The 11,094-nt window shown below is 55.4% G+C and overlaps 1 protein-coding gene across 4 annotated transcripts in view; it reads left to right on the top strand.

Annotated features, from left to right (window-relative positions):
* Window positions 1-11,094, top strand: part of GRID2IP (Grid2 interacting protein) — a 38,580-nt gene that overhangs the window by 684 nt on the left and 26,802 nt on the right. For 2 of the 4 annotated variants that reach the window (XM_065031181.1, XM_021296779.2), the window contains exons 2-4: window positions 81-169; window positions 3,905-4,476; window positions 7,094-7,248. In XM_065031181.1, the coding sequence (XP_064887253.1) occupies window positions 3,913-4,476; window positions 7,094-7,248 (719 nt within the window). In that variant the 5' untranslated portion in view covers window positions 81-169; window positions 3,905-3,912. Of the gene's footprint in view, window positions 1-80; window positions 170-3,904; window positions 4,477-7,093; window positions 7,249-9,515; window positions 9,798-11,094 lie in introns of those variants that run through there. The other 2 variants (XM_065031183.1, XM_065031186.1) reach the window with 2 other exon arrangements.

Genomic DNA, 11,094 nt, shown 5'->3' with positions numbered 1-11,094 from the left:
GCACTGCTAATGAGCGGCTGATTGGGTTACGGTGCCCGGGTAGAGTTTGCCATAGAAACTCAGGTGGTTGCTGCCTCCAGGTAACCGATCCGAACGCTCTGAACCTGCGGTGATGGTTTTGCCAGCTCGGGGTCCCCGGCTGCCGCTGGCTGGATCTCACACACCACAGGTAAGTCCTCCAAGGATGCTCGGGGCACTTTGGCACCAAGAGGAAAGTATTTGGCGTGGTCAGGAGATGCGGCGGCAGGAGACAAGGTTGGGTTTCAGGACAGGGACCTTGTTTTTCCTGGCATGTTCTCAGCACACAGCACACCAAACCTCAACCTGGGAGCGAGAAATGCAGCCAAAATATCGCTGGGACACAGCTGTCCAGAGCGCAGCACAAAGCATGTTGTGGAAAAGCCATTTTTTCCCTTCCTATTGAAACAGCACAATTTCTGTCCTGCTCCAGGTAGAGCTGTAGGTTTGTCTGGGACATCAGATGTAACCTGGTGAGTCTGGCAGCACAGAAGACGCCATGGGTGCGAGGTGGTTTGTTTTCCCGTGGGCAGAGTTTGTACTGCGGACCCTGTGCACGGCGCGGAGCTGCCGGCGCTACTGGCAGAAGCTGCAGCAAGTGCCGTTGAACCGGGCACCGGCGCTGAGCTCCATCCGCTCCCGGTGGCCTTGGAGGCTCTGGGTGCTCAAGGACAAACCAGACGGCAAATACTTTAATAGGAGGCTGAGTCTGAGAGAAATGAAGCTGATTCAATCCAAGTGCTGTGCAAATGGGCGACAAGTCTTGTCTGATCACAGTCTGGCAGAAAATCTGCAAGGAAACAATCTTTTCATTAGCTTGGAATCCCACTACTAATTTTTTGCAGGGATTAAAGTTCACTGCCGGTGTTTTAAAGTACTTGAGTCACTTAAAAATGAAGGGAAAGGAACCACTTACATCACTTGCTGAAAGAAGAATATCCATCGCAGTTTTGCATGCTTGTTTGGGCAGTGAACAGCAGAGAAGATGCCCTGACATTGTGCAGGAAAGTCCATGCCTGTCTGTGTCAGCATGGGAGGGCTGCGTGTGCTCCCCTCAACGCGAACGCTGAGTCAGCAAGGGCATGAGCGAGAGCAAGACCCTCACGACTCTCCACCACATTGTGGGCAGGCACAGCACCCCCTGCAGCTTTTCTTCCTAAGGCGCCACCCCATCCCACCTCACATCTCCCAGGTTTGCTGGGGACAGTGTTTCCCCCCAGCCCAACGCTGCCCGCGGCTCAGCCTGCGCGGTGCCGCGGGAGGACGAGCTCTCTGCATGGTGCCACAGCAGGATGTATAATACCCTAAAACCTCTTAGCGTGCTAAGCCCTGGCATCCCTGAGTGCTGAGGAAGCAGAGGAGAAAATCACAAATAGCAGCTTAACGAGCAGCCGGTGGCAGTGTGGGGGTCTCTGCTGTGAAACACCCTCCACTGCCCCCACTGCAAGAATCCTCCTCCCTTGGCTGGGCAGAGCTCTCCTGGCACCTGCAGAGTTGCTCCTGGCACCCAAATCCCTGCAGCAAACCCCCTGTTGTTTGGCAGACACATACTGCCAAAATCTCTGGTTTCTCAACCAAGTCTCCAGCGGTGGTGCCAGCGAGGTCTCCTCACACACCCAGCTGTCATTTGGGAGCGGCGCTTGCTGAGCAAAGCACCATCGCTTCACCTTTCCCTGTGCGATAAGGGATTTCCCTCCGCAGCACTAATCTGTTTTACCTCCTTCCAGCTCCTAATTCCCCCCAGATCTGCAGGCTCAGTTCAGCACCACACTCTGCCAGGGCAAGTGTGGCCGTTGGTCTGTCCATGTGTCCCTCTGCGATGGAAATAAAGTTAATTAGGAAAGGAAAAGGCAAGAAAGACCTTCCCACGTGCCTGGTGCTGACTTGGAGCAGCTGGAACGGCACAAGTCTGGAGTGAGAACCAGGGACGGCGCAGCCATCCCCTGCCCACGGCACTGCCGCTGTTTTGCCTGCCCTGCACCAGGTGCCGACTGCACCCTGGGGGCTGTGGTGAGGACGGGGGAAGCTGGGGAGATGCCCCCAAGAACCCGGTGGGGAGGTGGGACGTGCTTCCAGGTGTGATGGAGGAGAACCAGGAAGGCTTTGAGCCCGTAGCAGAACAGACCTGTCCCCGTGAGCGCCCGCCAGGATGGCTGCGGATTTCTGTAAGTGCTTGAGCTGGGAGCGCGAGGTGGAAGGGGGCAATGCAGCTTCCGCGGGCGCTGACCACAGCTCTGCCGGGATTTGCCATGGAGCTCAGCAGTGCTGGGGCTGTCCCAGTGCTTACTGGGCTCTTGCTGGAGCCTTCCCAGTGCCACAGCCCCAGGGATGCTCTGCCATCCGCTCGCCCATGCATTCCATCCCTCTGCTGCCAGGCTCGCCCCATGCTTCACCCTCACGCTTGCCCTCCGGTCCTTGACGTCTGTACCTGTTAACATGGGCAATGGCTTTGTCTCCTCTTTAAGTAATAACAATAATAGCTCATTTTAATGTAGCATTTTAATCAGCACTGCTGTACAAAGGAGGACAAGATTATTACACTTGTAGTGTTAGTTACGGCACATTGTTTGGTCCTTTTTAATATTTCCTTATGAAGGCAGCACTCGTAGCGCTCTCTGTGATGCAGCCTTGGTAGCTGTTTGCAGCAGCAGAGCAGGCTTGGGTTATTAAGACAGATTGCTGCGGTAATGCTGTTTTCCCAGCCCATCCTCACGAATCTGCTCTCAGAGCAAGCAGGGCCATCTTATCTCTACTGAAAATGAACATGAGAAGAGTTCTTGTAATCTCTCTGGCCTGTAATAGGATATTAAACAAGGTTTTCAGTGCTGCTGAAATGCTACTGAATTTTGACCAAGATTTTGACTCAAGGTGTGTTTGTGAGGATGTTTTTTCTGAGCGATTCTGATTCCTTATAGTCTCCGTAAGGTAATTTGCCCAGGTAAAATAGTCTATGTTGCATTTTTGTAAATACTTAATGTGTGCTAAGTAGCACAGGTGGAATAAACAGGGGAGTAAAAAGCATCTTCACAGACAGCTGAGACCAAACGAAGAGAAAATCTACACACAGATTAATTTAGCAAGTGTCAGTGGATAATGCAAACACGCATCGGGGGTGCTGAAGGGGCATCCAAGGGAGCTGCATGGATCAGCTGCTCCGATTTACCTTGGGCCAAGATGACTTTTGCAGATGTTTAGGGATGATGTGCTTCATTTCTCCTTGAGCAGCTGTGGAGCTGGTTCTGAGCCTTCAAGTGAACCACAGACGTGTCCTTGTGAAAATCCTCATCTTTGCATTTCAGGAGGCTGTGATAATACAGAGGACAGGACAGGGAGGGCAGAAGGAATGTCCCCAGTAGAGCCGAGGGGATCTGGCAAATTCGAGTGGATCTGCAGTCATTTTGCAAGCTGCTAAAATATTGATTATTGAGAAGAGCTGATCAAAATAAGGCTGTGTTAAGTCATTGGATGATCTGTTCATTAATGTGACATGCCAGGGAAATGAAATCAGCATTTTTCTAGACAAAGCAATTCAAGCAGGTGCTGAAGCAGGCAGGAGGGGGGGTTGGGGATTGGCAGGAGGGGACAGAGCTGTGCGAGGCCGCGGTCCCAGCACTGGCTGCAGCCCCAACCTTTCTGGCCACCTCGGCTTCCTCACTGCTAATGGTGCTGGCACCGCCAGCGGCCTGCTGGTAGAGGAATAAAAGCTATTTTTTTAGGTAAATATAGAGGAAAAGTGTCTCTATTGGGGCATTTCCTCCCATGGTGGAGGGGTGCAGCACAACCTAGACCCCCTACACCAGATAAGATCCACATGGCATCTACAGGAGCTGACACTAAGAATGGAAAACCCACCACAATTCCTTCTTTTTTCCTTCTTCTTTTCCAGTTGCAGCCATGCCGGCAACCAACCAGGGCTGGCCCGAGTCTTTCGGCTTCCAGATAAGCGGGACGGGTCCATGCTATGTCGTTTGGGTGCAGGAGGGCAGCAGCGCGGCAGCCGCGGGGCTGCGGCCAGGGGACGAGGTACTGGAGATCGAGGGGCAGCCGGTCACCGCGCTGGACTGCGAGGCTCTGCGGGGGCTGGCCCGCTGCTGCGCCAACGTGCCCCCCAGCATCGGGGTGGTCTCCCGCTTGCGGCACCTCGACATCCCCCCCGCTCCCCAGGGATGCTTCGGCTTCCAGCTGGCCAGCGGCAGCCCCCCGCGAGTGGCCAGCGTCAGCCCGGGCTCGCCGGCCGCCGCCTGCGGGATTCAGCCAGGGGATTTGGTGCTGGAGGTCAACGGGATGCCGGTGACGGGGCAGGAGGCAGTGGCTGTGCTGGGAGGGTCCTGCCACCGGCGGTCCCTGCGGCTGGGGCTGCTGCGGCCGCAGCGGGGGGTGGGCCCACAGGACCCCCTCCGCAGCGCTGAGGCCGTGCGGCAGGAGAGGAAGCAGAAAGCACAGGAATTCAGCAAAAAGGTAAGACTGGGGCATGGGGTGGGCGTGCAGGGCTCTGGGCATGCCCTGCATGCAGCAGTTTGCAGATTGCCATGTTTGCAGTGCTGTGGGATGGGAGGGATGCTCCTGGCTTGGTCAGCGGGCTGGGATGCAGCTGCAGGGCTTAGTGCCCAGGAAAAGAGTCTGACGGTTACTGGGATAGACGGTGCTGCAAAAATAGGGAATGAGCTGAAGTACTAATTCCTTCGCACTACAAGCATGTGTGGAAACCCACGGGGGCAGATCCCTCCTTCCTGCATGTCTGGACGTCCCTTCCAAGTTTGAGCACATCATCCCACAGACATTTGAGCCCTTATTTCTCTGCAAATAGAAGACATTGATGTGATTACATCTTCATTGCGTTCCTGAAGGCTGCCTAGTGGGTAGTTTACCAAACACATCACCTCGTGCTAATTATAAATTTGATCATGGTTGTTTTTTTAATCTTTCTAATTTCCATTTCAAAGTAGCCCTTTAAAATACTGTTATGAAAATAACCAGGCTTGTGGGGTTTTTTTGATCCCAAGCTGATAAAGAAACAAGATATTCATAAAGAGATTCATGGGTATCAGCCATATCCCCCCAGTCAGCTTTTGCATTAAAGATTCACAAATACACATTGAGGTTTGGATTCATAAGGTAGAGCATCACACACGAAACAGATACCTGCTGATTACAGGAGATTAACAAGAAGATGAGAGGTTGTTCTACACTGCCTCCATCTCATGAAGTCCCATTAAACCATGGGAACATTTCCTGGATGATCACAGGAGAGCGCTTTTGAAGTGGTCACGATGCTCTGAGTGCCCTCAGGACCTCTGCCATGTCCCTTCCCTGCCCAGCACAGCCGCTGGTGACAGTCCTGGCCAGACGCAGGTTTGCAGGGGATGCAGGTTTGCAGGAGCACAACTTGGCTGGCAAATGCCTCTCTAAAGGGAGTTAGCAGCACAGATGTTTTAAGTGGCTCCATTTTTTTACATTATGCAGAAAATAACAAAGCCTTGTGGGGTGCTTTACTCCCGCATTTACCTGGGAGCTCAGCTCTGGTCCTGCCAGCACTGCAAGCACCCAAACACTCCTGCCACCTGTCACAAGGGAAGGTCAGAGGGTGCCGGGGGTTTGGCATTTCATGCTGCCACTGCCCACAGGTCACTTGCAAGCCTGAGATCCAGAGGCTTTTCCCACCTTCATTCATTTGGCAAAGCCCCCGTTTGAATCACACTTGCCTGGCAGATGGACTTGGTGGCCATGGGGCCAAGGCTGGAGCTGTGACAGCAGCCTGGGGACATCCCCAAGTACTAGAGGTGCTCAGGTTCTTGGTTCCAGGTCAACATATCCTCTTGTCCCCTACACACTCAGGGACCTGTTGATGACTGCACTGACACAAAGGGTGCCAACATCCCCCCAGCCCCATTCCCACCCCCCAAGCCCTTCAGTCTCAGCTCAGGCAAAAATGTCACAGCAGCATCCTGGGATTCATCCCAGCAGGAACACCATGTGCTCTGTCATTCCCATGCTGGACCTTGGGACTGAAAACACACTTGTTTGCCCGGGGGACGAAGCTGCCGGGGCTGCCCCAGATTCAATAACCTTGAAGCGCTGGTGCTGCCGGGAGCCCCTGCAGCACTCGTGTAGCGGCTGTGCAAGCCAGCAGCACCGGGCGAGTGCTGCCAGGGGTCTCTGTGCCAGCAAGGGCTCCCCCAGGAGCTGCCAAGTGGGACGAGCACCTGGAGCAAGCATCTCTACCCCTTGGCTGGGCAGGGTCTCTCCAGCCAGCGCAGGGGCCAGGGGCTCCGCTCCCCTCGCTGCTGCTGCTGCTCCCCACTGTGCTTGCAGAGCTGGAGGGAAGCACTTAAAGCTACTGCCAGCACAAATCCATCACCTCACAGGGAAACTCACCATGCACAGGGACTGCAAGGTGATCACAAGGAGTTTTGTGCATCCCATGTGTATTTGCCACACCCAGCCCAGCTGCAGGCAAGGCAGCAGCACCCAGCACTGCCCACAACAAGGGACAGCCCCTGGCCTGGGCAGCAGCTAATAAGGAGGGTCCCATGCAGGGTAATTGGCTGGGTGGTAATTATCTAATTAGTCTGCCTGTCAAGGCTGCCACAGATGGAGAGGATGGCTGGGGGCTGCAGATGCTGTTTCCAGGACTCATGTCCGTGCTTCCTTCCCCTGCTTCCCTGCAGCCCCAAGAGCTCAGGGCCAGGCAGAGCTGCCCAGCAGGATCCCGCAGTGATTGGGGGCTCAAACAGCTCCAAAAGCCCATCGCAGTGTCCTCTAAAGGACACCAGGCTGATGCACTGGCTTCCCCTAGCCATACCAGCTCCTGCAGGGACACTTGTCACCTGGTGGAGTTTCGGGGTTTGCTGTCATAGTGCTGCTGCCAGTGCAATGGTTCTAACAGTGATACTGGGGACACGTGTGAAGCCCCAGCATTGCTGTGTGTATGGGCTGATGAATGACATTTCTCTTTCCTTCCCATGTGGGTTCCTTCCTCGCTGGCTGACCAGGTCCTGCAATGGGACAGACACATTTCCACACACACAGTTAACTCAATGGCCCTTCCCTCCTCTGTCCTGGCTCCTCGCTGCAGGTGGATGACATCCTCAGCGACCAGCCCGAGGTGAAGGAGAAGGTGTTCACCATCCTGAAGCAGTACGCGGCAGAGCGCAAGGTGGAGTACTTGGCCTATGCCCTCTGCATGGTCCTCACCCAGGAGTCCCACCAGCACCTCATTGACAACATCAGGTATGGGGCACCAGCTCCGTGCTCATTAAACCACAGGCACCCGTCTGCCTGTCGGTGAGCAGCGTGCAGGGCTGAGCGGTGCCAGTGAGCGGCAGGAGGTTCCATGGGGAAGATGCCAAAGCCCTTTCCAAGGAGCAGCCAAGCTGAGCTTGGTGGGGTCTCAGCCCAGCATCCATGTGCCTGGCAGCATGTGTGACTATCCTGCCCAAGGTGGGATGTGGGACATGCAGCTTCCCAGCAGCCAGCACCGCACCAACCGCTGGCTGTTCCTGTCCTTGCAAGAAGCGGTGGTCACCGGTCCCGTGGAGCCAGCACCTCTGCCTCCAGCACCAGGGAAGGTTCACATTGGATATTAGAAAAAGATTCTTCCCGGAAAGGGCTGTCGGGCATTGGAACAGGCTGCCCAGGGCAGTGGTGGAGTCACCATCCCCGGAGGAGTTGAACAGACGTGGAGATAAGGTTCTCAGGGACCTGGGGTAGTGCCAGGGGTGGGTTATGGCTGGATTCGATGATCCTGAGGTTCTCTTCCAACTGAAATGATTCGATGATTCTATGTGGCTCCCATTTCTGGCTGTCATTTTGAAGGGAGATGGGATTAGCTGCAGAATGGCTGGCGATTCTCCGAGAGCCTGGCCAGAAAATAAACCAAGCTCTGAACGGCGAGAGCTGGCAGCCAGCGAGGGGGCGGCCAGGGCTACCAGCAGCTCCAGTGGCAGGGATGGCAAGGGGATAGGGGTCTCTGTTGAGGTCACAGGCTGCATCACTGCCTGCAGCATCCCATCCATCCCAGGATGCTCTGGCAACGCTCCATTTGGGCTGTGGGCCCCTGACACCTCTTGAGCCCGGAGCAGAGCAGCCATGCCGTGGGCATGCAGCCAGTGCAATCGGTGCGCTGCTCTTCTTGAAGTGTGGGCTGACACCGTGGGACGGTGCTGGTGCCGGTGCCTGGACATGTGCTGGGGATTATGGCCAGGCTGAGACGGTGGCCATTAGGGAATCAGGTCTCCATCTGGCCCTGCTCTGGGCCTGGCTTTCCAATTCCTGCTTTAATCAGTAGAATTGCAAGATATTACAGTTACCATAACAACGTCCCCATGCCGGGGTCTTTGCTGTGCCTGAAGTGATCCTGCAGTGGGGAGGATGGCGGGAGCACATCCCTGGCCCTTGGCACTCAATGTCCCCCCGCTTTGCTGCGGCTGCATGGGGTCCCATGGGCTCCCCCATACCTGAGGGGTGATGGGCACAGCCCGCTGCAGAGCTGGGCTGCGAGGGGACTGTCACCTGCAGAGCAGCCACCTTGTCCGGGTGCCCATGACCGGGATGTCCTGCCCCCACAGAATTGGTCCTGTGTCCCCAGGGCTGGGCAAGAGGTGCCATAAATCAGGCAGCTAATCTTGGTTTAATGGAAATGCAATATTTAGCTTAGGGAAAAGATTTCCTGTCTAATCTTAATGAAGTCAAGAAATTTTTTAAAAGGTGCTTTGACACCATGTTTCCCAGCTGTGGGAGTGCTGGGGCAGTGGGGGCAGCTCTGTGTTTGGTGCCATGTGTGATATGAGGTGCTTATCCTGGAGTCTCCCACCCCAGGGGTTTGCTGCCGAGCAAGAGCTTTTAACGCTTTTAGTAAGTCACTGGAAGGTGGTGAGCGGCTCCCGGTGCTCGAGTTAGGGGTGCTGCGTGTTCATGTGGATGACTTCCACCCCCGTGTGGGCATGAGGAGCTGTGTGAAGACAGGCTCGGGGACACGTGGTACCCACCGGCCAGCTCAGGTGTCCCCACGGGGCTGTGCCGAGCTCCCCTGTCCCTGGGGGCTGTTTCCCCCTGAGATGCGGGGACAGTCCTGCATACCCACGCATCCTGAGGGAGGGATGCTGGGGGTGATGCTGGGGACAAGGGTCCCCAACGTTCATCATGCCAGCAGCCCTAGGCCCTGGCAGCTTGGCCGAGCCCTGCCGTGGGGTGCAAGGTGGCAGCTACCACGGGTGACCACGTGGTCCCCGCCATGCAGAGCCAGGTGGCCGGTACGTCCCCATCTGCTGCTGACCCCCACGCTGGCCTGACTGGATCTTCCCTCTGCACCAGCTGGATTTATTTTCGGGCCGTTGCTGCTGCTGGTTGTCCTCCCTCCCCTGCCTGTCCCCTCTCCAGGGTTTAACATGCCCCCTGCATGGTGCTGCGGTGCCGTGTAACCCAAAACCCCCCGACTCAGCACTCCGATAGACCCGGGGCTGCAGACACCTCTCCTCCTCCTGTCTGTCCTCGGGCTGGGCTTTTTCCAGCGTTTGCTGGTGCTTTTTTTTTTTTTTTCTTTTTAGCTCAAATGGATTTCATCCCATTTGCCCAGAATTAAGCTCCTGCAGATTTTAATTTGCTGACATTTCCTTCATCCGTTTGGTTGTGGATAGCGGGGATAGCGCACGTGCTGCGCCGGGTCCTCCCTGCTCCCATCCCCTGCCCATATGGCTGGTGTGTGCAGGAAAGTGCACAATTGTAGTTCTGCTCAAGAATGGTGAAATCCAGCGGCGAGGGGGAAAGATGAGCTGTCTTGGGTGAGTAATGAAGGGACCTTTCCTGGAAGCCGAGGGGGTTGGGAGGGGAATGGGTTTAAAGCAGCTTAATTCTGGAATCTAGCAACCCCCGGCACCGCAAAAATGAGATGTGCTAAAAGTTAATTAACTCTTAGTGTCGGGATTGCGTCGGAGCTGCTCTCGTCAGGGAATCGTGGGCATCACAGCTCTGCTGGGGAGAGGGAAATCTCTTACTTTGTGTTACTCCATCACCTGCAAATGCCAAAGCCCGGGTCTAGTCCCGGGGGAGCTGTGGGTTTTGACTCGTCTGCTCACCCACCCGTGCCGAGCGCGTGTGCAGGTGTTGCCTGTGTCTCGCACCGGCGTGGGGAGGGCAGGTTATTTTGGGCAGGCTGGGGGCCCCAGGGGCGTCTCGGCACTGCTCTGATTTTGGAGCTGTTTTCAAAGCAGGGCAGAGGTGCAGTGCAGCTCCGCACCCAGGTGCTCTGCAGCGCTGATGCAGCAGCTGCTGGCTCTGCCCCAGACTTGGGGGGCAAAGTCACCCCTGGAGATGAGCAGTTCAGGGGGGATCTCCCCCATGTTTAGCACTTGCCCAACACCGCAGACCGGCTGCCCTTTGTGCCACGTGCTCCCTCTGCACTGGCAGCAACACTGGCGGTGCCTATGCCAGCGTTGCACTGGCTCCCGGCAGCGGCATTTGGCTTTGAAACATCTGCTTGCGGTAGAGTTGGGGAGTGATGGTAACACGGGTCCCTTCCTCATCGCTGGCCTGCGCTGCTATCCAAACTGGGGCATAAAACACGGGCGGTGATGGTGACATGGACATCATCCTGTTAACCTGGATTTGAGCAGCGCGTGTGCTCGGGAGCACATCCAGCCACATTAATTCCTTAGGTGATCGCTCGGGGCCGTTCAGACTGCTGTGTGTCATTGTGGATCTCCCTTAGGTCACGTTGTGCTTCACCCTGCTGCAGGGTGAATAGTTGGGGGTAGTTTGTGACTTTGCTGCTTTGGTTATGGTTCCTTTGCTCCTGGGGGAAAAGCAACGCCTGCAGCTGGCCAGGCCCAGGCGATCGCAGCTCTGATTGCAGACACTTTTGATCCTGGACAAAGATAAAATTGCTGCTCATCAGGGGTTCCCTTATTACAGGAGAAATTCCACCGAGTTCATTCTAATAATGCTTCAGACACAATCTATTTGTCTCAGCTTGTTTTTCATGGCAATAAAATCGCTTGGCATGTCCCCGTATTAAAATACTCCAGCCATCTGTGACTGTCTCTGGATAAGAAATTTCATTTTAGCCATCAGGATTTATAT

Source organism: Columba livia, chromosome 15 (genome assembly GCF_036013475.1).
Source record: "Columba livia isolate bColLiv1 breed racing homer chromosome 15, bColLiv1.pat.W.v2, whole genome shotgun sequence".
NCBI classification, from domain to species: Eukaryota; Metazoa; Chordata; class Aves; order Columbiformes; family Columbidae; genus Columba; species Columba livia.
Note: the sequence above shows the minus strand (reverse complement) of the source record. Positions and strands in the feature narration are given on the sequence as shown.